The sequence below is a fragment of the Sceloporus occidentalis genome, unplaced genomic scaffold (genome assembly GCF_023333645.1).
Source record: "Sceloporus occidentalis isolate IW3139 unplaced genomic scaffold, rSceOcc1.0.p SCAF_1, whole genome shotgun sequence".
Classification (NCBI taxonomy): domain Eukaryota; kingdom Metazoa; phylum Chordata; class Lepidosauria; order Squamata; family Phrynosomatidae; genus Sceloporus; species Sceloporus occidentalis.
The window spans coordinates 157,798,726-157,825,426 of record NW_028316981.1 but is presented as its reverse complement, the minus strand read 5'-3'; the positions used below and the strand labels follow the sequence as shown (position 1 = coordinate 157,825,426).

General features: G+C 39.6%; 1 protein-coding gene across 5 annotated transcripts in view; it reads right to left on the bottom strand.

Moving 5' to 3' along the window:
- The window catches only part of LOC149322489 (sodium channel protein type 8 subunit alpha-like), a 121,294-nt gene that overhangs the window by 52,863 nt on the left and 41,730 nt on the right, over positions 1-26,701 (bottom strand). For 2 of the 5 annotated variants that reach the window (XM_089478538.1, XM_089478547.1), the window contains exons 1-9: positions 21,499-21,579; positions 19,107-19,235; positions 15,450-15,541; positions 8,512-8,733; positions 6,987-7,050; positions 5,474-5,615; positions 4,763-4,969; positions 2,688-2,975; positions 208-567 (exon numbers count right to left, since the gene is read on the bottom strand). In XM_089478538.1, the coding sequence (XP_089334664.1) occupies positions 208-567; positions 2,688-2,975; positions 4,763-4,969; positions 5,474-5,615; positions 6,987-7,050; positions 8,512-8,733; positions 15,450-15,541; positions 19,107-19,235; positions 21,499-21,578 (1,584 nt within the window). In that variant the 5' untranslated portion in view covers position 21,579. Of the gene's footprint in view, positions 1-174; positions 568-2,687; positions 2,976-4,762; positions 4,970-5,473; positions 5,616-6,986; positions 7,051-8,511; positions 8,734-15,211; positions 15,304-15,449; positions 15,542-19,106; positions 19,236-21,498; positions 21,589-22,804; positions 22,924-26,701 lie in introns of those variants that run through there. The other 3 variants (XM_089478564.1, XM_089478529.1, XM_089478555.1) reach the window with 3 other exon arrangements.

Below are 26,701 nucleotides of genomic sequence, written 5' to 3'. Positions count from 1 at the left end.
ACAGTAAATAATATTAAAAGCAAAGCAGTTGGGGAGTAGGGTTCAGACTATAACTTCTGTAGGTAGACAAACCAACTTTCATTCCATCACTTGGGATCCATTTGGCGGCATACAGGAAAGCAGAAAAGAGGGCAGACCACCATGCCTAGACTATCTACTCACTGACTTCCTTACATTGTCATCAGTAGCTGCCTTATCTATTTTCACCTCAGGCAAAAGGCGTCCACTAGGGATGTTGGAAGTTGGACCACCAATCAAGGAGACCACGCCATTGCAGTCCACTGTGCTGTTCCGCTTCACATTTCGACGGATGCTGGGGAAGATGCGAGATGATCGACTTCCCTGGCTGTACCCACTGTAACCGCTGTAGCTGCTTTTCCGTTCATGGCCTCGGATTGGGATGAATAGGGAATCTCTTCTGCCCTCGCTCTCTTCCACTGTGCTATGCTCATCATCAGCAAATTCATTCTCTGAACCTGGGTCACGGAAACCTCTCTTGAAACTGAAGATACTGCTTTTACTGTTGTGGCGAGAGAGGTATGGTGATCCGGGTATGCTAAGCAGTGACTAGAAGGAAAAGCAAGTAAAAAGGTGGAATAGAAATAGTGTAATGAAAACAAACACTTTAAAAAACTCACTATCAGCGGAAATAATAGGGAATTTTCAGTGTAATTGGATAATCAAAACAAATCTAAACATATATTTCCCATGAAAATAGTCATATATGCACTAATACAAATTGGGCAGCTCCAATCGGTTTACAAAATTCACATCTCAGTCCATCCTCCACTGCTTCCTGTCCTCACTCACTCTTTGGAGTTGTAATGTATAAGAAAGAAAACACACATCAGAATTTTCATTCTTTATAACTAGGAAAGATACAACTGTCATATCAGAGTCAGAATAGAGGGCACAAACAGATTTAGGGATACATGCAGCTTCCTACAGCATTACATCCAACTCCCTACGTATTGCGATTGCCATTGCTAGGAATTTCCTCCTTCCTGATTTCATAAGGATCAGTATTTATCTGCTACCAGGAAGGATTTTTTTAAAAAAGTTATCAGGATCCCTTCTCTTCAGTCCTTCTACCTGATCCTCACAGAGGTGACTCTTATCTACACTCCTTCTCAATGAGGAAATTAGGTGAAATCGGGATAGTCTAAGAACTCTTTTAAAATGCTGCATGATTCTTCCGGATTATAATTAACTAAACAGCAGTCTTAGTACATAACTGTCGAGACTACATTACTCACAACATTTTCTAACTGTTTCCAGATCAAATTTTACACAGAAAATAAAAGTTCCATATTCACATACCCATATGAATACATACAAATCTGTATGAGTCTATGTAGTATTCTTCTATTTGGATACATGTACGCAGAGAGAGAGAGAGGGAGGGAGGGAGAGAGAGAGAGAGGGAGGGAGGGAGGGAGGGAGAGAGCGAGCAAGCATACAAACTTACATACATATGCATGCCTTCAGTAGAAAAATGATATAATCTATGTGGTGTATACTTGTCTCATCAATTAAAGCATTTATTGATCACTATGAAGATTTTCACACTTGTCTGCATTACTGGTAAAACATCTTCCCAAAGTAGCTGAAAGGGAAAAGTAGCCCCTGTGTGTGAACGCTGGGAGCACTCCTTAATCATCATGGAAACAAGGCTCCCTCTAGCGTTCTTCAATTGTTGCAAGGTAAGCAGGGAAGCAAGGAGATTTCCTCTTAACGTAAAAGGAGTCCTCTTAACACAAATTTTGCGTTAAGAGGAAATCTCCCTGCTTCCCTTGAAACAATTGAAGAACGCTAGAGAGAGCATCGTTTCCATGATGATTAAGGAGTGCTCCCAGCATTCATACACAGGGGCTGCTTTTCCCTTTTAGCTACTTTTGGAAGACGTTTTACCAGCAATGCAGGCAAGTGTGACAATCTTCTCTGTCAGTGTTGCCTTAGGAATTATTTATAAAACTTGCTCTGAAAATCTTCCTTTGTGAGAGGAGATGCATGGTTTATTAAAGAGTAACAAGGTCTCTCTAATGCACTGACTGGTTTATCAAAATAACTGAAGACCTTTTCACAACCTGCTAAAACTTTGTTGCATTTCAGTATCTAAAGGGGAAAAGTGAGAAGGGCAAAGAAGATATGGAATTGTAAGTGTTCAGTGGAGCTATTTGTTGTAAGAAATTCTGAAGTGAACAGCATTTGGTTATTTTCAATCAAAATGTGTGAAATGGAAGCTAAAAAGATTTTAAATAATTTTTGTCTTTTGGAGAGATGGAAGCAGATGCTGGAATTAAGTAGGAGCGTGAAGTGGAATGTGGCATTATTTCTATTTAACTTTATAGAAAACTTGCCTGTTTAGAACAGAAGTTATAGCATGACATTTTTAATTGCATCCTTCTCCCACAGTACAGGTTTCAGCTATGTTCCTTTGAAAGGAGTAGGCAGGCAGGCTGGAGGATAAGCTTATGGCACAGAGAAAGCTAAGCCATATTGTGCCAAACTCTGATGTACGGTATATGGACTTCAAGAGACCATGCAAAAAAGATTTTTAAAAAACAACGTAATACAACTATATGAAAAGTTGGAAAGAGAATCTAGCCTACTTCCCCTCCTGACATTCCCTGCCCAATACACAGTTTTGAGAAGTAGATTTTGATTACATGGGCTGAAGACATTACCTGGTTCATGATGGAAAGTTTGCGCCCTAATCGGTTGTCTGGCAAGCGGAAGACCTTTCTTCTCATGCCATCTTCTGATTCTGACTTAAACACCTTCTCAGCATCTCCTTTCTCTTCTCCTTCTGACAGCTCCTTCTGCTTCCGCTTCTTCCTTCTGTTCCGCCTCTCTTTGGCACTCTTAGAGCTGAGCTTGGAGATCTCAGAAGAGCTCTGTGACATTCTTCCACCTCCCTCCTCTTCTGCAGCATCCTCAGAGACTGTCCCTGCTGAAGTGGCCATGGCTGCAGCCTATGACAGATGAAAAAAGGGATAGACAAGATAAAAACGCTGAAATATAGCATTGTATGTTAATTTTATACAACCAAATGCAGTTTATACAACCAAATGAACAAAGGATTAGAATCGGGGTGTGAAAAAGGTATACTGATGGATAGCTGTCTGGAAGATTTCCAACAGATGAGCAAGGAATTTTGTCTCTACGCTGTTTAACAGCAGCAGCAACAATTACCTCTGCCCCAGCCCCAAATTAGACTGCTGAAAGGAAGAATGCTTGGGGTAATCCAGGGGCTCATTCCCACTTACATTGAAATCAGAGTGTGATTTGCATTCACTCTGTGTTGGTAAATTGATTACAAAATGTCTCTTGTTCTCACTATGAAAGCAGATCTTTTCAGTATTCCCCTGTAATCGCTTCTTTTTTGGTGCGATTGTCCACTTCAAAACATATGTCAATCATCTGTGCATAGTGACGTAAGTGGGTGCCATCCAGACCCCTGCCATGCCTGGATCGCTCGATCCAAGCATGGCAGGGGGGAGGAGACCCCCACAGGTCTCTTCCAGACCCCTGCCACCCCTGGATGGACTTCCTCCCAGGACTTCCTTCCAGACCCCTGCCATCCCTGGATCAACTGATCCAAGTGTGGCAGGGAGGAGGGAGACCCCATGGGTCCCTCCCAGACCCCTGCCCCCCCTGGATTGCCCAATCAAAGACTGGCAGGGAGAAGGGCAATCCAAGGGTGGCAGTCTGGCTTTTCTCCCTGTAGGATGGCTTGGGTGCGCTTTCCGGCCAGCTTCAAGGTGTGTGTTGTCTAAATGCCTTGCCATGAAGCCGACTGGAAACCTGCTTTTGTTTTGACTGTCTGTTTCGACCCTTATTTCAGAGAAAAGCAATAGCAAACCCCCTCTGAACAAATCTTGCCAACCCCCCCCCCCCCAATGATGGGCTCGCCTTAGTGTTGCCATAAATGAAAAATGACTTGAAAGCACACAACAACAACAATAGCACAGATAACCGAATGCTCCACTGGAGCACAGCACTAGCTCCTACACATATGTATCTAGGCCAGTGCTTTCCAAGGTATCTGAAGTAGGGACCAACATTATCCCCCAGCAGACCACGTACTGGTATCATATTCATAACCACTGTCTATAATTGTTTGTTTTCTGGAGAAATAAGCAACCGATAGCTAATGGCTCATGGACCAGCCAAGGTCCATCAAACACCACTTATAAGCAGGCCTGATCTAGGCCACAAATAAGCCACAGATTGTGCAGAAGGTTTTTATACAACTAAATAGCTCGCCTTGCATAAACTCACTTCTCTTGGTTTGTGGTCTAAGGGATCTGGGAAAAAGTACTTTCTAATATCCAAATAGAGCCAGTACAGTGTAGTGGTTTCAGCACGGGTTATGAAGCTGGAGACCAGGGTTCAAATGCTTGTCCAGCCATAGAAACTCACAGGGGGAACCTTGGGCAAATTATATTCTCTTAGCCTCAGAGGACAGCAAAGAGAAACCCCCTTTGAACAATTCTTGCCAAGAAAACCCTCTTATGGCCTTAGGGTAGCCATAAGTCAGAAATGACTTGAAGGTACACAACAGCAACAACAAATCTGCAAATATTGTGATTAACCATATTATGACTTTGAAGAGAGTGCTTTCCAACTTGGCTTAAGTGACAACTGACTTATTGTATCAGTCCATGCTAGGCATACAGTGTAAAAGCATAACTAATACCAGGTCTTCTAATATATAAATGTGTGGGTTATGGATGAGTAGGAGGAAGGGAGAATTTACTTGGGCTTCTTCCTGTTGCTTTTTCAGCTGTTCCAACATGGCCTTGAATTCTGCCTCCTTCTGCTCTGCCTCTTCCAGTGTGGCCTGGTTTTGTTCTTCATAGGCCATAGCCACCACAGCCAAAATCAGGTTCACCAGGTAGAATGAGCCAACAAAAATAACAAGGACGAAGAAGATCATGTAGGTTTTTCCTGCTGCTCGCAAGGTCTGTGAAGAAAGAAAGACCACTGTGAGGTTCCCTGACTGGCACACTGTGATTATGACGTTCTTGTTAGATTCTGCATATATAATAAAGTCAGATTCCTGGTATCAAGGGCAGCTTATCATTTTTGGTTTATTTGAGGAACAGAAACATATCATTTAAACTTTTTCTTTGCTTTGGCAGGAAAATGGACTTTAACTCCCAGTGCATACCAAAAAGGGGCAAGATGCAATTTTTTTGGACATTTCTGGATCAGAACCAAAGACTCCCCCACCCCTTCACTACTAGTAGTAAATCCAGTAACCAACACTGTATAGGTGTATATTGAGTTCTGTATTCAATAGCACTGAATCATATCTGTTGTTTTAATGCTACTGCTAGAAGAGGCTCCTGTCATTCTGCTACAAGTACATTGTAATAAATTGCATCTTTCACTTTCTTCACATTGCTAAGCAACTCCAGAAGTAGAGCAAAGGAGATTAATCAAAGATAAGGATTGTATTACTTACTAACTGATATAAGTTTTCCCAAAAATCCTGAGTCATGAGGCGAAATAAGGCCAAAAAAGCCCAACTGAAGGTATCAAAGCTGGTGTAGCCATAGTTTGGATTTCTGCCTGCCTTCATGCAGGTATAGCCCTCAGGGCATTGGCTGCAGACAAAATGGAAGAAATGAAAGTATGTTGGCATGGCAGAAGGTATGAGACAAAAGAGAGAGAGAGAGAGAGAGAGAGAGAGAGAGAGAGAGAGAGAGAAAGACAATTATATTCACATCTCCTAGTTTAACAATTTGGTATTACGGTATATTAAAAGTCTATCATTCCATCTTGCAGAAATATCAGTCTTGCAAAAAGCAGAGAATTTTTAGACTGATTGAATCAGCTACAATGTCAGAGTCATTGTTCAACTATGCAATTTCATTTGTGAAATCTATAGGCAAAGGCACAAATACTGCATCATTATTCACTCCTCGAATGTCGAAACAGTATATTGTCTCAGTAGGTGAGGTGTCAGTAACCTTCACTGTAAAAATCAGAAGCTAAAATAAAACCCGGGATGGTCTGTACTTGGTCCAAAATAAGTCCTTAGCTACAGGTGGATTGACTCAGTCAAGGAAGCTACAGTCCTGAGTTTGCAGGACCTCAGCAGCACTATTCATAATAAGGTCTTTTGGAGTTCTCTCATGCATAGGGTCATCATAAATCCAAGCTGATTTAACAGCAATTAGATCCAAGTACTCAGCAGTCATTTCAGAAAATGCTGACCTGTTTGTTTCTCAGAAAAATTATTACAGAGCAAGATAGTTGAACAACTTTTCCATGGTTCTGTTATGAATCTGGAAAAATATTGCATAAACTAATTTAGGACACCAGAAGAGTGGTAGGTATGTTCATTAGGTTGCCAGTGGGGATTATGGACCAAGCCTATTAACATCCTTTCATTTGGTTAGACCCAGATTTAGTTTAGAGCAGAACTAATGACATAAATGGGAGAGTCCATGACTAACTTAAGTCCCACTGAGTATCAATGAGTCTACTCATTGTAATACTAAGTCTGTACCATTGGTATAAAGGACATCATTGCTAAACACAACATGTTGAAGGAACTTCATTTTCCCTGATTTGGGCTGGTAGTGATAATTCACATTGGGTCTATTCATTTGCTCATTTCAGTTTAGATCTGCAGTCCAATGTGTAGCTCTCAAGGAGGCTTGAGGAGAGAGGAGAAACATAAGCCGAATTCTCTGTCAGGTACAAACTCTGTGAATCAGAAGTCTTAAATGTTTATTTTTCATATGATACAATTGGCCTCCCCTCTAAGAGAAAGCAAACAACCTCAGGTGACATGGCACTGGTATACAAACGATTTCTTTAATGAATTTATTCAGCAAATAAACTAACTGTATTCATGCATGGTGTGACTTTCCTCTTCCAGTTGTAGTTTGTCAAATTGCTTGACAGAGAGAGAGAGAGAGAGAGAGAGAGAGAGAGAGAGAGAGAAGGAATCTGAGCTGATAACTTACCCTGCATCAGAGCTGTTACCACATAACAACGGATCAAGAAACCCAGGTAACGTGTAGAAATTTGCTGAAGGAGGTGGAGAAAGGGAGAAAAATAATAAAGAATTATAATATGAAATAATACAGAAACTAAAGGTGAACCACAACCTAGTTATGATTGGATCCAATCATTTCAACCAGTCTTGTGGTGCAAGGTCATTTGGATTTGGAACTTTTCACAATGAAGATGTGTGAGTAGAGACAGGAGATGTCACATGCCAAATCTGACTGAATTACTCCCCACTCATAAAATGCAATTATAATTATGACTCTACATACAGTAGAATGATTATAACCTCTCAGGTCCACTGATACATAGTTGTGTGTTTACTGTCTTATAATGGTCAAGAAATCTAAGTATAACATTATTTCCCCAAGATAATACTTGAAAAATGTATTCTTTTGAACTAAACAGACAGCATCTCATTATAAATATGATACCAAATTCATAATGAACACTGGAGACCAGTCATTGAATGAAATAAACTCTAAACCTGCTACAACCTAAGAAGACCAGATTGTCAGTGGTGACCCAGAGGACCTTCTCATCTGCTGCTCCCAGACTCTGGAACGACCTGCCAGATGAGATCCACCATATTACCACTTTGGAAGACTAAAAAGGCTATTAAGATGGATCTCTTCCGGCAGGCCTTTCCATATTAAATTAGATCTATCAGACTAGCCTCCCCCTATCGATACTGAAACCGATATTGACATTATCGTCCCTCTCCCCCCCCTCCCCTAGAGGAAGACTCTTTTCCTGTGCTAATCTGCCCACAATTTTAGGGTATTCGCATTGGAATGTTTTAAATCTTCCTGTTGTTTAATCTCTTTTTATGGGATGAATACTGTGTTTCTTACGTTTGGGGGGAGGGTTGGGGTTTTGGGATTGTTTTTAATTTGTAATTTTAACTGTATGATGTTTTATTCTTATACTGTTGTAATCCGCTTTGATTCCTCCATGAAAAAGCAGAATATAAATTATTATTATTATTATTATTATTATTATTATATTAATAATAATTAATAATTTGTTTTATTTATATACCGCTATTCCAAAGATCATAGCAGTGAACAGCAAGTAAGCTAATTAGCAAGTAAGCTAATTTGCCCCCAACAGTCTGGGTACTCATTTTAGCTCCCTCCTCGGAAGGATGCAAGCCTGAGTCGAGCTTGGGCCCTTTTGCTGGTCTTGAACTCGCAACCTTGTGGTTTTGAGTGAATGGCTGCAGTACAGGCATTTAACCACTGCGCCACCAGGGCTCCATATTGAATTAACTTTAAGTATAGAAGCACAAGGTTTCCCACAAAACAGTTTTACTGAAGGAAAGAGAACAATATACAAAAAGAGGGACATATGGTTAATGAAAGGATAAGAAAAAAACAGGTCTTCTTGAAGGTACAGCCATAAAAGTCATCTAATACATCTTGAAATATACATGGACATGTTCTTTAGAGAAAATCATGGCAGAAAAACAGCAACACCTACAGACATTGTTGCTGTACTCTTCCCAGTCAAAACCCTTGGTGCCATTTTCCAGATAGGTCTCATTGAGATCAATGGGCCAGATGACACACTTGTTCCTTAGATTCCCCATGAACAGTTGTAGTCCAATTAAAGCAAATACACTGAGGCAAAACACCGTCAAAATCATCACATCCGACAGCTTCTTCACAGACTGGATCAGGGCTCCCACAATAGTCTTCAGACCTAGGAAAAAGGAAAGCCATCATGACACTCTTCAGAATTTATGGACAATAGCCTAGAGAAAGAATTTATTTAGGATGCCTATAATGCCCTCCTGACTACTGTAAAACCAGATTAAATCATGGGCTTGAGCAGAGGCAGTTTTTTTCTCTATGGCTTCAGCCTTCAGCCTATGTATTTCATAAGCTGGTTGAGCTTTCTTTCAGTCTCCACAACATAAATGAATTACAAAGGTAACTAGTTCACTAAGTAGGCATACAGCCAACTCACTCAACTTCTCCTACATTGTGGTTGGATGGAGAATGAGTTGTACATAGTGCACATGTAATTCATATCACTCAAGCACAACATGCCTCGATATCTTTCACATTACACAGTTATAGCACACTGATGTTATTTCAACTGTCAGGGCTCCATCCTAAAAATCCTGAGATCAGTAGTTTCATTAGGTATTTCTAGTTTTCTTCTAGAGAGTTCCAGTGCCTCACTAAACCGCAACTCAGGATTCTGTAGAATGGAGCCATGGCAGTTAAAGTGGAATCATAGCACTATAACAATGAAAAAAAACAACCCCTAGTCAAAGCAAATGGGCTTTCTATGGCTCAGGGATTTTATTTGATACTCTAACGTGAAAGAGAAACCACATTTGAAGAAAATCTAGGCTATGGGGCGATCCATCCAAATTGTGGCACCCTGATAAACATCCATAAGAACAACCCGTTCAAAATATATATTCCTATACCCACAAGAGAGAAAAGTAACATAAGCTATGTTCTCTTCCAGCACATCAGAACATTTAAAATAATCCCTGAACAGGCATCTTTCTTCCTTTTTGTGCATTAGTTCAAAAAAGGCAGGGGAACAAGAATTTTTAAAAAGAATGAAAAAAAAGTTGCCTTCTCTTTCCCATATGAATTTCTAGTTCAAAATCTGAAGTTCAAATTAGACATTAGAGGGGAAATCTATTCCTAAGCATTAGCCTCAAAACGTGATTTCTTCCAAAATATATGCTCCTGTAACCAGCATTACAAATTAAGCCTGTGTTTACCTTTCATTAAATAACTGGTCACAAGACACACAAAATTCAAGACACATTGGTGGGGGACAATCACATGCTATGACTAACAGGCATCCTTTCACTACTTTGGGGAACTCCTGTTCTTAAAAAACAAAACAAAAAACTAAGCTTATGATCTAGTCTGATTTGCAGTAGCAAAATTAATTGGGGAAGAAGAGGTTCTTCAATTGATCATCTATATCCTCATACAAATGGGTTTGTGCCTGTGCAGAGATTCCCTAGGGAATATTCTAGAGCTGAGTAGCTTGGTGGGAATACCTTTCCCCCTCCCACCTACGTTGCACATCCCAGCATTGCATCTGAGGAAGTGGACTGAAGTCTATGAAAGCTCATGCTGCCAATTTCTTTCTTTCAGTTAGTCTCAAAGGTTCTACAAGACACCTCTACAGATTGAATAGCATTCAACAATGTGTCCTGCCCCCAGACAGAACAGGCACTTGGCATGCATGATGGAGAGAGAAACTTTCTGGCCGCAGGAAGAAAAAAATGTAAAAAGAAAAGCAGAAGCCATAGAAACTAAGGGATAGCAAGATGAGTCAAGAAAAAACAGGGAGGATAGAGGTAGGGGGAAAGAAACAACAAATTACAGGAGTAAAGGAGTTCTTTTTTGTTTTTTTAAACTGCAGATGAAACAAGTATGGAAGGAAGACAAAAGAAGAAAAAGTAGAAATGAAAGAAGATTGAGGTTCTACTCAGCATGAGAACACTCTGAGAGAAGTTGCTGTGCTGGCGGATGAAAAGAAACAGAACTGGTAGCTTGGCAGGCTGGGACATGTGTCATAGCCAGGAAGAGGTGAGGCATTCCCGCCAAGCTACTCAATAGTCAATTTTAGAATATTCTATAGGGATTCTCTGCACATGGGGCAAATCCATTTGCATGAGGCACAGAGACCACCATGAAGAACCTTGAGATAGCCAATAATGCTCTTCCTAAGTCTAACCTACCACATGAAAAGCTGTGAGGAGGGTACAAATGGCTATATGGAAGAACTCTGTAATCTCCTTTGAGGTCTTTGTAGGAATGGCAGGATAAGGATTTATCAAGCAAATAAACAAACAACATACATTTTTCACAGAAATTTGAGGAATAACATTAATTTCACTGGATGAGCAGACCACAAGATGATGCTCAGAATGGTACTCAGAAATGTATTGGGAATCTTGAAAATGCTGCTTCCTTGTGCAATGAAATCTATGTTGATGGGTAGATGGAGGTGGGATGGAAAGCAGATGTCAGATTATTGTAATCAGATGTTGTTTGCAACTCCCTTGAGGTGAAACTTTATCTCTAACACTATTACAAGATCCATGTCCAGAAATATTATTATAGAAGGAAGGTTGTTGCATGTATGTGTATGTAGCCATCTTCTTCACCCATTTCTCTCTCCCCAAATACTGTCAAAACTCACCACAGTTATAATCCTTGTGGAGTCCTGGGATTTGCAGTTTATGCAGGGGCGTTAGAATCCTCAGGCAGAAACTGCAAACTCTACTATTCCACAGGATAGAGTCATGACAATTAAAGTGGAATCATAGTGCTATTAACTGTGTAGAGCGAAAGGGCCCCAGGGTTTTTTTTTGTTAAAATCAAAAATTGTCCCAACACATGTATTGAGTTTGTGGCTAATACAACCCCCACCCCTTGCAAAGGACGGCTGACAGTTACTCACAAACAAGCCACACTTTGCCCAGACCACAGATCAGAGATTCTCCACTTTTAGGGACACATTCAAGATAAACACTGTCCAGACAAAAAGGACCTCATGGTGCCAAATGAACATCAAACCACTGTCTAAAGGAGCATATATTTCCATATTAACCTGCCTAAGTTTTGAGATCTTTGAGGGAAGGCTTTTCCTCTGTCCCGCCACCTTCAAAGGCATGTTTGGTGATACCATGGGAGACAGCCCTTTGAGTGGCTGCGCCATAGGCTATAAAATGTCTTTCCATGGAAGGCTATACACACCTTTTCTTTGCTCCCTTTTCTCCAGCAGACAATTAACTTTTTATAAAAACTTTTAATCATTAATTCTTTGGTGTGGAAAGACATTTAATGGTAGGTTCTGCGCTCTCCCTCCCCTTTTGTAACATTTTAACTCAGCAATTGGTTTTAATATGATAATTTATTAAATATTTTCATTGTTCTTAATGTTATCCATGTTATTCATGTTTAGCTGCACTTCTTTTTGATTCATTTTGTAAGTCTCCTTGTGTTCTCCACTGGGATATTAAATACATGTATATATATTGTATTAATGGTCTAGAACAAGTATTTCAGAACACATGAAACAACATGCGTGCCATAGCTACTCAGGATGATTTGGTAATAGTGTTAGGACTGATCTAGATAAAAAAATGCCTTCATACCTACAGGTGCCATGCTTAGAAAACAAAAGGATATTAATTTGCAAGAATGAGTTTAATGCATGTTAGACTCTACAGGCAGTGTTTCTGGACAACCTGGACTTTTGAATTAACAGCAGCAAGCCTTGTCAAAAGACATTTTGCAGAACTCTTTTCAGAGCTGAGTGCTCCCTTGGGATTTCCTCAGAATTTTCAGTACATCTGTTTAGAAATGTTTCTGTTTTCATTTATTCAAACATCTCTCCTGATCAGCACTTACATCAATTGCTGCCCAGCTCCTTGGATTTTAAATATAACCCCAGATATCACAGCCTTAAATCTAATATAGCCAGCAACCTCTCTGCTAAAGTAAACTACAACACTTTCCTGCAGATGATAAACCAGTGTAATCCATCTCTTTAACTCACTCTCCTTTAATTTATGCTCATTAAAGGCATTTAATGAGCCACCACATGTTTTGATTTATTAATTTCTTGCTCCCCTCAATCTACTCATTGATTTAAGCATTTTCAGACACATTTTATTATTCCCAGTTCCTACATTTTACCCATTTCTTGACACAGAGCTCTCAGTCTCCTTCTTCCCACAGTCCCTCAATGCTTTTATGTGGCTGTACTTGATATTAACATCACTGCTTCTGAGCATTCCCAAAAGGCTCGAGTTTAAAAAGTCTGGGAAAGATGTTCATTCTGTTCCAGGCTCCTGATTAGTCCTCTGCGAGTGGTGTTTTTACAAGTGGCAATAAGAGTACCTTTTGAACTCTCCTATGGGATTAAGGAGTACAATTATTGTGGCATCCCTGCAATCATGTTAAGCACCTGAGGCATTTATCACGTATATAATGGATCTTCCTTCTTCCATCAACACTCTGAAAGTCTATTCACAAATTACAATTCACCCTAGATAGCCCCTCATTAGCCGTTTCACAAATCACACAGCAACAAACTTGGCAAATATTCAACAGGAAGCCATACCCAGTTCTGACTCTTTGATGACCATACCTATATGTTACACATACGGTCCTTCCTTCATATCCATGGGGGATCCATTTTGGACCCCCCCCCCCCTCCGATAAAGAAAAATGCAGGACCTTGAGTCCCTTTATCCTTAATGGTGGGTCTGACATGCAACCATTGAAAGCAATGTCTAAATCTGCGGATGGCAAGTCCACAGGTATTGAAAGCCCACGGTGTTTTCAAACACCTTTTTGCTGTTGTTTTAAATGGGCATTACTCCTTTTAAAAACACATATACTTAAAACAAGTACAACCTCTAAAGGGTTTTTTTTTTTAGTCATGTTCACATATATGCTTGCTTCAGGTCAAGAAGTGTTAATGCAACAGAGAGAAAACAACCATCCTTAGTGCTGATGAGTGGGGGGCAGGGGCAGACTGGCTATTACAATAATCTTCCTTCAGCGAAGGAGTAAGAGAGCACTGCACACTATGCTTCAGTGAGATTTCAGCAAGTATAAAACAATGTGAAGCAAGATCAGGTTATGTGAGTCAAACCATGAGCAAAGGCTAGGAAATGTTAACATCGTGCACAGGACTCACATTCCAAGTCTAAGCAAAGCACATATGCTTCTATCCCAAATGTGTTCAAACAGTTCCTTAAGTAAACTTTGTTATTGTATAAATAGAACGGAATATCTTTCCTGGCTGACATGCTTTAGACTAGGTGGTGGTGGTGGAATCATATGGCTAGTGGGCCATGTGCTGACCCAAGGCTGTTCTTGCTGTCTTTTGGGACCTTCGACCAAATTTTCCATCAAAAACCACATTCTTCCAAAAGATGGGAGAACCATGCCTCCAAGGGTGCCATTTTCATTTGTAACAAGATATATTTTCACTTGTTTTTCCACCAAAACCAGAAGTGGCCTTGCAAGCTTCTCTGGTTTCACACAGAGGGGCTGGCATGGCTCTTGGAGGTTCCTAGAGCCAGAAAAGTAGTCTCCAGACCCACAGAGTTTGACCATCTCTGCTTTAGACCTTGGTTAACCCATTTTAACAAGTGTAGAAATTAACTTCTCATGCATTTAATGCATATTTACATACATCTATCTAACAAAATAACACATTAGGAGTATCGGTCATGTTTTTAGGCAAAGGGAGACTGAGAATGAATTCATATTTAGTATTTGGGTGCCTATTATCTTCCTTCAGCTTCCATTATCTATAAAACATTGTGGTGGTCCCTTGACCACAAATAAATGTTTCTCTGCCAATTATCTAGGAAACATTTCAGCCTGAACTATCAGCTCACATGGAAAGAAGGTGATATGAGCTTTAAAAACAAATACAGTGTGATTCAGTCCTAAGCAAGAGTTCCAGGATCATGAAAGATCTCTGGGGCTGAGCAGGAAACTTCAAGCAGAAATCTGTCTCAAAACGATGACTCTGGCATTGGGACAGATCACTGAGATAATATTTGCATATACCACCACTCTCAGGAGGGCTAAAAGAACTCAGCACTTACATCCATCTTTTGCCATTGTCCAGACAATTCTTCACAAACTAGCCAGTTTAACTTTAAAATCCTGGGAGTCTTTCAGTTGCACCACAGCTGGCAGCTGTAACAACTGAACTTTAGATTTTATATAGTCAAAAGTCTTGAGTGTGAAAAACATGGTTATAACCATACACTTTAATAGCATGGGATGTTGGGGAGGGGTTATCTTTCATTTTGTTTTAACTTTATTTTATAGATTTGGATAACAAAAGCATATATAGCATGAAAACATGACAATCAGAATGGCTTTACATTTTCAGATAGTGAAATACCAAACATGGAAATTCTTTCACTGCAGCATAAGTTATTTACATTAAAGCATCTATAATACTTAAGATTGTTGGAGGGACACTCCCACTACAACTGTTCGTGGTTTCCCCCCCGAATGGTTGCCTCTTCATGCAGGGCCTATCAAAAATGTCTCAGTGCCATTTTTGAAAAGGTAAATGAGGAGGAAGGCAGGCTTAGAGGCAAAGGAATTGGAAATGCAAGATATAGTCATTCTTAGTGGTTAGACGCATTTCTCACCTGGAATGACAGAGATAGTTTTCAAAGCTCGGAGAACTCTGAAAGTTCTCAAGGCTGACACATTCCCAAGGTCCACAAACTCTGTGACATATCTGCAACGAGGGAGGTCACACACAAAGAGACACAATGACAATAACACACACCAAAAAGGTGGAATGGGGAAGAAAACAACAACTACAGACAGCAATACATCACTCACAGGGAGCTGCAACCCAACACCTAACACCAACTGCCTTACCTGGAATTACAGAAATAGTTTTCAAAGCTCTCAGTACCCTGAAGGTGCGCAGAGCTGAAACATTGCCTAGGTTTACAAACTCTGTTATATACCTGCAGAATTAAACCAGAGTTAATGGCACCAATTGGGGTTACCTGGCTCAGAAAAAAAAGCACGTAATGTTCAAGTTGCAGGAGAACAGCCTTGAAAACTGAAAGTGCTTTTGAAATGGCATTTAAAAAGAGAAGAAAAGAGAGAAACATAACACCGCAAATAAAACTGGCTTAAATCAAATTGCTAGTCCCAACTAGAGTAGACCCACTGTATCAATTCTGAATGGTAAATCAATACATAAGTACATCCCTTCAGAAAGGGGATTATTTATAACTTAATCTGAGGGCTCATCTACACTGGCCAGAATACACCAACTGTTCCTGGAGTATTCTGGCCTCAGCGCTGCCCTGGATCCCCTCTTACCTCCATAGTCTGGAGCAACTGGGGGCAGCTGTCTACATGTGCATCCCATTGTGTAACCTGGCACTACCACTCCTGGCATGAGTCACTTCCTCTGTGGTCAGAAATGTGGCATTCAGCATCGATCACATGGTTGTAACGTCATTGTGATCTTAGAAGGAATGATTTGCGCCAGTAGTGGTGGTGCCAGGCAGCACAGCAGGATGTGTGTGTAAACAGATGATTGGTGTCGCTGCAGAGTGTTCTAGAGTTTCCTGAAAAATTCAGAGCAAAAGATGAATTTATTTAATCTGGTATAGCCAAGGATAGGACAGATTTGGTGTGGAACTGGGCTTTCCTTGTGAAGACAGCAGTCCACACTCAAACTGGGGCTTTGACCCTGCATTATACAGACAGGACACAGTGAGGGCATGGGAAAATTGGCCTGTGCAGACATGCCCTCAATTCCAGTTCAGTTAATCTACTGTAATTGAGATTAGCAAATAGGTTTAATCCACAGGTTGTTTTTTTTTAAAGTCACAATTATCATGGGGCACCTTTCTCAGTGACAATAATTTTCCAGTGGGCACAAACATACCCACTAGTTTGGTTCAACTGCTGGAAAAATGGGGTCTAGGACAAAAGACAATCTGGTGGGGTAAGAATAATCAGGAGAAACAGACAAAGTAGTGGCTATTTCAGTAAACAATATTTTCAGTAAATGGTAACAACAGAAGATATTGCAGTAAATTTTTTATAAGTTTTCAACCATTTTTATGTGCCGCATGGAAAAAAAATCAGACATATCAATCTATTTATATATAAGGTTGGTAAGTCTCTGGGAGTCCTTGCACAGCAAGAAGGTAAACGTAACAATCCTCACTTGTTAAAATTGGAGAAAAATGAGGTAGGGAAAAGGGAGGAAGAGAATAATTTATTTATCTAGGATCATTTCCCTCAAAGAGGCAGCTTGTATCCTCCAAATTTGCTTCAGCAAAAACACATAGTATCATGGCAATATAAAGACTAACCGATTTTTTTTATTATAGCTTTGGCAACAATATATTGGTCAATCTTTAGTGCGTCACACTATCATTTGTTGCTTAGCATAAAATTGTGATCTATTATATAACCAGGAAGAGAATCGAGACATCCTGGATATTTAATGGAGTGGACTGATATTTTGAACAGACTGCTGTTCCATGGGACACCTATCTAGGGCAGCAACTGAAGTATGACATATTAGCCTGCAAGCACTGTCACTGGCTAAAAACCTTAAAGGCATCAGATCCTGTCTGATATTGGAAGCTAAGCAGGATACTTGGATGAGAGACCACCAACAAATACCAGCAGCTGTAGGCTACATATATTTCAGAGGAAGGAATTGGCAAAATCACCTTTGAATATTCCTTGTTTAAGAAAATCCTATGAAATTCATGGGGTTGCCATAAGTTGATAGGCAATTTGAAGGCTCATACACACAGAGAGATGTCATTGCTATGCTATTAGGCAGGGTAAAGGATTCTGGCAATTACAGATTTCTGAATAATGTGGAAGGGCATTTTTTACATTGCTGAGGAAGAGAGACAGCATTTGAAGTTTTTGCCCTAACATCAATATGTTTTAGGTCAGCAATGTCCAAACTTGGCCCTCTAGGTGTTTTGGACTTCAGCTCCCAGAAGCCTCAGCCACCTTGGCCAATGGTCTGGGATGCTTGGATCTGAAGTCCAAAACACCTGGAAGGCCAGAGTTTGGACATCACTGTCTTAGGCCATTTCTGCTTGCAAAATACTAGTAGGTCATTCCACAGGATGGTGCTTTACCTTTAGGATCCTAAATCTGCTCCCCTGTCTTCTCCTTCAGCACATCATAAAGTCTTCTCCACAAAAAAGAAAACACAAGAAGTTTGGCTCACAGTGTTTTAAAACTGAATTCACAAAAAAGCTTCTGGCTATTAATTATAGGACTAATATTTGTCATCTTTCTTAATTTATCTTCAGCTGTATGGTGAGTGAAAATGACGTAACAAAAACCTAATCCTGGATGTGGCTGGATTTTTACTTTTGGTGTTCAAAACTGGACATTTTTTTAAATGCAGGGAAGCTCTGTGAACTATTGAAAAGTGAATTGCAGCCCTTGAAGGCTTCCAAAAGATGTGTGTGTGTGTTTGCATGCTTTCCAATTGCCTGTCTACGTATGGTGACGCCATGAACTTCTTCGGGTTTTCTTAGGCAAGGAATACTCAGAGGTGGTTTTGCCAGTTCCTTCCTCTGAAATATAGCCCACAGCACCAGGTATTAATTGGCGGTCTTCCAAGACAAATACAGTCAGTCCTCCTTAACCACGGATTTTTTATCCACATATTCAAGCATTCAGGGCTTGAAAATATTTTTTAAAAAGTATAAATTCCAAATAGTAAACCTTGATTTTTCATTTTATATAAGGGACACCATTTTGATCTGCCATTATATTTATCAGCATTTGAACATCCACAGATTTTGTTATCCACGGGGAATCCTGGAATCAAACCCTAGCAGATAACAAGGTCCCACGGTAATTCTTCCTAATTTTTGGACAGGAAAAAGGCAGGCAAGGAAGTCTGAAGCAATCAAAGGCTGAAAAACCCACCTTGGTGCCTGCATGTAGTCCAATGGCTGCCCTTTGAACACTGCTAACTTATGCAAAGTATCTCAGTTAAAAGGTAAAAAACTAAGCTGAAAAAGGGAACTGTATGAGGTAGCTCAGTTGTCTTCCTACTCAGTAATGTCTCTTTAGCTACAAAAAGTTTCCTCCTCTTTCCTGATTTGTTGTGTGTGTGTGTGTGTGTGTGTGTGTGTGTGTGTGTGTGTGTATATATATATATATACAGAGAGAGAGAGAGAGAGAGAGAGAGAGTCTGGAGGTAAAGTTGGGCTCCAAATTTATGATAGTTTCCCCAATTTTCCATTTTGTACTGGGGTCCAGAATAATTTAGAATAAATATAAAACGGTCAACAAAATTCAGAATACTGATACAAGAGCTTTGTTCATATGAAAGGACTTCTATCCTGCACTCTGACATCACAATTTTATTCCAAAATTGGGGATTCACCACATAGTAATCTGGAATTATCAGAGAAGTGAGTGCGTTTAGAACTTTCAGATTTTCTGGGCTTTTGCAACAGCCACCACCTCCTTTCATTTATGTAGAGACTTCTCATAAGAAGAGCGGAATGCATAACTTACGCCATCATGATGACACTGAAGTCTAGCCAGTTCCATGGGTCTCGGAGGAAAGTAAAACCGTCTATGCAGAAGCCTCTTGCAATAATTTTCACAAGTGATTCAAATGTATATATACCAGTGAACGTGTACCTGTTGAAACAAAGAAAGATCTTGGAGGAGACCATGTCTGTAGCCAAATACCCTTAACAAAATATTCAAATCTGAAATTCTGTTACAGCTGGTAATTTTCATTGCAATTATATGCTGACCACCCACATATTAAATGTATAATTTTGGATAGTCCCCCATCCCACTTTCTCATATTTGAGTGCATGCTATTTTCACAAGTTTTTGGCTTGGATTGGATAAATCCAAATGTTAAGAAATAGCTTTAAAGGGACAGCATCAGTTCAAGTGCAAAAAAGTTATTGACCTAATCCTGTGTGACACTAGTGGAGTGATAATCCCTATTATTGAAGTTGCATTAGGTTACACTATTGCACAAGCGCGAGGGATGCCACAACCACTTGCAGTTCTTTCATATCCTCTTGCACAACTGCTTGTGCAACAAAAACAGTATCCCATTCCATACTTCTGCTGGTTCTTAAAGGCATAACTACTAACTAAAGGACCTTTCTATTACAGAATGACATCACTGGTTCTCACCTACACACGTAGATCTACATGTGCAGTTCCATATCCTACCGCTGCTTGGTAGAAGAGATCTCTGTTTCTGTTGCTAGGGAAGCAAGGGAGGAGGCACTTTGAACCATAAAGAAGCAGCTGGTGTCAGCTCAGTTGGGTGGGAGGGTGAAATGAATGTGCACTCTCAAATGGAGTGAACTCACATTTTCTTTCCCCCCAAACCCCAAAGCAGCCTGATCTTCATGGTATGAATTGCTTCCCCTTCTCTCTGGTAACAAGGAGCAGTTGCCAGTTGTCAGGCATGGAAGTTTTTTGTGTGTGCGTGTAGAGTGCATGGACAAGAGCACCTTCCTCTATGCCTCATCCAAAAAAGGAACTTATATATGCATAAGGTGCACTCATGCATATGTAAGTTACTAACAGGATGTGGGCCCATGTGTTGTCACAGATTATGCAGTGTTTTGCCATTGTATCTTGATAGGAACAGGAAGGTCTGCAGTTCTGCCTATGGGTGGCATCCTGTTAGTGACATATATGTACATAAGTATGGCTTACATGCAAATATGTCTCTTCTTTGATGGGGTGCTGGGGACTATTTTCTAACTTTTTACATTGTATCCAAAACCTGCCCTTGACAGCAATCAATTCCTGGGAAAAGTTGCTACTGCTGCCTACTGATGGGAAAGGGCAGCATGGAGGGAATTCAGATGATGAAGATATGGCTGCTCTCTGCTCCCAGGGGTAAATAAAAGAACAGTACACTCCATTGGTGACTGCATCTTTGGCCTGGAACAGACAAGTGGGAAGGAGCAGCCCAAGGCTGCTCCACCCACAAGCAGTTCGGGACCTTGACGACTGCACAGCCTACTCCAAAAGTGGACCACCGCCATTGCCCCAAGTTGTGAAACAGGAGCTTTTTGCTCTGGTGTAAAGGTCTGGAGTGCAGCCTTGGTGTGGCTTCCGGCTGCACCGAAGACATGCCTCATATAAATGGTGCACCTCCAAAGCGGCCAGAAAGTGCTTTTTTATACCCGTGTGTTTTGGGCCTTTGTTTCTCCCCCTTCCTGTCAGCTACTTCTGCATCATCTCAATTGTCTCTCCACTTTCCACTGGTAAGAAACAGCAAGGGTTCTTGTCATCTACTGAGGCAAGGGTCTCCCCACCCACTATATATAGGTGCATCATATTCTGCTTCATCACTGTAAGATAATGACCTAGGACAGTAGGCTTGGCCGACACTCCGGCTTTCTAAAGTAACAGTGTGCTGCTGTTTACTGCAAAGACCAATATAAGAGAGGCACAAGAATCTGCATATGAAGTATATTGACATTTTATCATAGTGTGACATGTGGCACAATTTTTTGGGGAGGAAAGTCAATACACTTATCCCTTCATATTTGCGGCTTTGATATTTGTGTATTTGATTATTCATGGATTTGATTAATATGTTCTCTCTAGGAATATCTAGGTCATCCAATTCAACTCTATGGTCAACTTTAACTAAAAGTTGTAGCTCCTCCAGCACAGTTCTATGGTCAGTGTCTGTCAGACGTTGACCAAAAAGTTGCACTGGAGGCCCTAGAGATTCCTAGAGAGGTGTCCTCTCAGGTAAAAAGCATGGCATTTTTGTTATTTGCGTTTTTTCCATATTTACGGGGGTCTTGTGCCCCTAACCCTAGTGCATATGGACAGACAAGTGTACTTCACTAAAGAATTAAGCAAGAAAACTGCAAATTCAGAATAAAACAAAAACAGGCTAAGTACTTACTCCACCTGTTTCGACCATTCTGGTGGGTTACTAAAAGTCATGAACACACAGTTCGTCAAAATAGTGCACATAATGATCATGCTAAATACTGTAGAATGAAGTCAAGGAAGCATAAGAAATAACATATCTGTTCTGACATTTTACAAACACAAACTCATTAAGCTTCCACTGACATTAAATGAATGAGGTCTGGGAACATCCTCAGCAATTACCACCATAACAGATTTTTGACTCATGATCAATGACTGCAATCAACAATTTTAAGGCTTTGTTAATAACAAATATGGGTGAAAGACTGGGCTTTATATTCTGGATTGGTGTTCTTCAACCACTGTTTCCAATCTTAGGCATCACTGAATTCAAAGGGTTCCCCCCTTGAATTCAGTGGTGCCTAAAACTGGAAATAGTGTTTGAAGAATTCCAATCCAGAATTTGTGTGTGCACCTGTGGCACTAAATCCAGGCATATGAGGTGAGGGGGGAAGAAGAGGGATGAAGTGGGAAAGGTGGGCAGATGGTTTATTCTTGTGATGATAAACTAAGGTTTACTGGACTGAGATTGTTATATCTTAACTGGATCTTTTCTTTCATGTTATATTTCATCTCCTCCATGTTCTCCTTCTTCATCTACTGGCAATGTGGACCAGGACGATGGAGACTTACACTGTGAAGAGCTAGATGTATATGGTTTGGATTTCCAAATTTTGAGGTGAGAAGAGTGATCTGTTACCACTACTGGGGTGGGGGAAGTCATTTAAGTTTCCCCAAGGCAATATAATAAGTGCTTTGCTCTGCACTTAATGCACCTGGCAGAAGAGCAAAGTCATTGGGGTGAAGCAGACTGGGCAAAAGGAGTGGCAAGAGGCAGGCTGCTGCTGCGGTCCTAAATGGGACACCAGCAGGAGCAGCTTTTTGTAGCTCCTTTTTGTGCTGTCTTTTCCCAGCTTGGAGCACTCTAGCGGCATGCATCATCTGAATGCCATGCCCCCAAAGCATATCAAAGCCGCTTTATTTGGCCCATCTATTTCGTGTCTTAATTATTCAGCTTGCTTCTCATGCCACAAGTGCACACACATAGATCAATTCCATATAGTTTTGTAACAATTTAACTCCAAATAAGATGCATTTCCATCCAACTGATCTTCCAGTTTTCTAGATATGAGTGGTGGTCCCTGACAATTTGAATAAAAAGCACCATGTATCATATATCTAATTCAAACCTTTTAAAATCTTCATAGCAAACCCACAAACTAGGAAATAAGATTATAAAAATGAGCAACAGATATTACAGTACTATAAAAGGATATGAATGTATCAAAATTTTAATAGCTATTCTCCTAAGCAGATTAAAAGGACTTAAAATATACAAGGCAGGCGTGGCACTAAATCGGAAGAGTGTTTTGCCTCTGTTTAGTACTACAAAGGTCTGCAGAGAAAAAAAGAAAAGAAAAAGAAGTATTAGAGGCATATACATTTTAGAAGAAAACACATATACAGAATCTAAACACAATCTGTAACACAGTACTTTAGTTGATTTTAAGATAGCAGTGTCTATGTTTCATATTAATATTTTACCATTTTATACTTTGATTGATTATGAGCTGCTCTGAAGGTCATTTTAAATAAAAACAGAAAGTAAAGTTAGTAGTTCAGTGCTACAAAAATACTATAAATTGGCTGCAGTCCTCTACAAACCTGCCTTGTAAACTCAATGGATACTCTGCTGAAAAAGCCTTTACAGTTCCTTTTTGCACATAACAGAGTGAGGTGACAGAATAATGTAATTAAAAAATATAGACTGGGTCACTTCAGGTTGCAAATCAGGGGTTCTAAATTTATATACATACATTAATACCATTCTTTATGTTCTTTCCCTGCCATTTTTAAAATCCATTTTATGAGCAAGCACATTAGAGAAACATGCTCTCTGATGTGCTAACTTGATGTATGCTAAGATCTTGTGAAAACTCCAAAATATCATCCATCATTCCTCTGAATTAGCACAGAGCGAAATTTCCACCGCCTTCTATGTAACATGATCATGAGGCCATGCATATTTATTTAAAGCAAATACAGTATACCCCAGCTAAGGCAGCTTTCAAGTTCAACAAAGCTATAAACTAAAACTATAAATCTAGATATTGCAATGTAAAAATAATTCTGTACATGCTATCCAATGAAAGGGAAGTAATAGCAGCAAAAGAAAAACATTCTGTTAAATAACACAAATTTCCCTTATCATGTTTAACTTCATGAACACTTCACTTCACTTCCATTCCACTCACTGTCCCATCTTGTCTTTTTTCCTGATCTTTGAAGTCTTTAAGGAACTTTTATTCCACTCTTCATCTTTTTCTATTATTTTGTCATCTGTTGCCTTGTATTTGAGTATCCCTTGCATGTTAATTAGATTTTAAAACTAAGAATGTAGCCAATACCTTATACTGTATAGACTAGCAAACTAGTATAAGATCTCTTCTCAATTTTTAAAACAGCTTGCCATTCATTCGTTCATTCTCCAGCCTTCCTCCTAACATGGAACCTGATAGCTCAGAATATAAGTGAAGTCAGACAAGATATAGCTAAAATGATATATAATATAAAAGTTTTTGAAACTTAAACATACAACCCAATTTAAACATTTAGAAGAGTTAAATCATATTCACAGCCTAGTAAAGATAAAAACACAGCAAACTCCATTAAAAGAATCTTCTGCCACTATCAGCTGAAGGCCTGTTTAAAGGAAATGGTCTGTGCCGCTGGTGAAAAGAAAGCACAAAAGGGGCCACTTGAATATCTTATGGGAAGGAGCATAAAGGGAGCAGCCACAGAGAAAGCTCTCTCCTGTATCCTCAGCAAATAATCCAATTTCTCCTAAAATGCTGGTTTCTCCTCAAGTACAGGTGCTGTGGGTACCCCCCCCCCCCAATACACCACTGGAAAACATGTCACCTTCATAATACAGTCAAACAAAACTTTTAAATGTCTGACAAAAGATCATAATTATTTTAAAAGCATCTCTCTATAAAAGCTGAATATTTCTCAAATCAACCATAGACTTTACAAACAACAGAACAAACATGTCAAACCCAACCCTTTACCAAGAAGGCTGTTAAGAGAAAAGTGCAACCATACAACACATAACTGGTTGAACAAATAATGCACATGACAAAACATACTTATGTTTACAGGTACTCCTATCATAAGGACCTGTGTTAGACTCAAGGAGCACAAACTCACAAGATGTCTGTAGATAAGCCCCACTGAAACGTAGCTACATACTGTATTTATTTTAATACACACCTCAGCTTTCTTTCCCAAAGGAAACACGATGCACTTGAGTATCAATAAAATTAAAACTAATTCATTAAAACATTTTCCAGCAACTACAAAATAAGTCATAATATGTACAACAATAGTAAGATCCAGTCTAACATCTGCTTGGATAGAATGACTCGGAAGGAATATTGTTGGACTGCCCTGACCAGGGAAAAAAGGTTGATTCCCCCTCTATTGTCTTTCTGCCAGCAAATAAAGACATTTTTATTAATGTAGACCATTAGTATGAAAATCAGTCTGATGATGAAAGGTGTCAATGCAGTTAGGTGCTTGCTACATTTTTATTGTTCTATTATTAATTGACTTTTTTAAATAAAACATGTTTTATTTAAGTTATTAATTTTGTTTTTAAACTCTTATTTTATTACTGTAACCCACCTGAGTGACTTTTTGGTAGAAAGGCAAGATTCACATAAAATCAGTCAATCAAACTGTGTAAGTTCCCAATCATATCTATCTATCTATCTATCTATCTATCTATCTATCTATCTATTGCTTCATACCAGAGAATTGGAGCAGTGTACTATATAATAGAGCAAGCAAATAAAAATGTTACGATAAAAACAAATGCATTTGTTTGTCCATAAAGAAAGGCTCAAAAGGCCTTGCTCCTGATAAACTTCAAGTCAGTTAAAGAAAGATGAGAAGCAAAAGAAAAGGGAGATAGGCACACAATCAGAACCATGAATGTTACTGTCCAACGGTTAGTAAGAAAGGATAAAGATAATTATCACAGTATAACCATCAATGCACTAGATCCAGGAATTCAAAGAGAAATTAAACCAAGTGTGGGGAAGCTCTATTAATAGAAGAGGAACATAATACATGACCATGAGGAAATACCCCCTCGCCTTGATGGAAACAATATACTGAAGAGCTATATAAAAATGAGAAAAAATTGACAACACACAGGAAGATGAACCCCAGTTTTGGAAAGCAGGGTGAAAGTCACACTCAAAACAATTGGGAAGAATAAAGCACCAGAAACAGATGATGTAGCAATAGAAGTGCTACAATCCACAGAAACAGAATCAAGTTCAGTTCTAATTAAAATCTGCCAATGAATATGGAAAACAAAGGAGTGGCTCACAGACTGGAAGAACTCAATATACATTAATATATATAAAAAAGGAGACACAACAGTTTGCAGTAACTACAGGGCCACTAATTTCCCATGCAAGCAAAGTAATGCTCAGAATTCTGCAGCAAAGACTCATATCATATATGGAATGAGAAATTTCAGAGGTTCAAGCTAGATTCAGGAAAGAGAGGCATTACAGATCACATTGCAAACATACAATGGATAATGGAGTGCACAAGGGAATTCCAAAATAAAATCTACATATACTTTATTGACTACAATAAAGCCTTTAACTGCCTAGATCACAAAAAAGTAAGGAATGAAAGTCCCATTACACTCAATTGCCCTGATGTGTAACCTGTACTCCGGACAAGAAACTAATGTCAGAACTGAGTATGGAGAAACAGAGTCGGCTGCACTGTATCACCTTATTTATTCAACCTGGATGAAGAAAATATTATACACAGAGCAGGCTTAGACTCAGAGGCAGGAGGAATAAAGACTGAAGGAAGGAACATTAGCAGTGTAAGATATGAAGATAACACAATACTACTAGCAAAAACAAATATAGATCAAATATTGATTAGAACGGTGAATACAGTCAAGAAATTAGAAAAAGACTAGGAACAGGAATTCAAAGATATAGCCATGTTAGTCTGTAAAATCAGAATGTAGAGAGATCTTGCAGCACCTTTGAGACTAACTAAACGAAATAAGTTGGCAGCATGAACTTTCATAGACTTCAGTCTACTTCCTGAGATAGACTGAAGTCTACAAAAGCTCA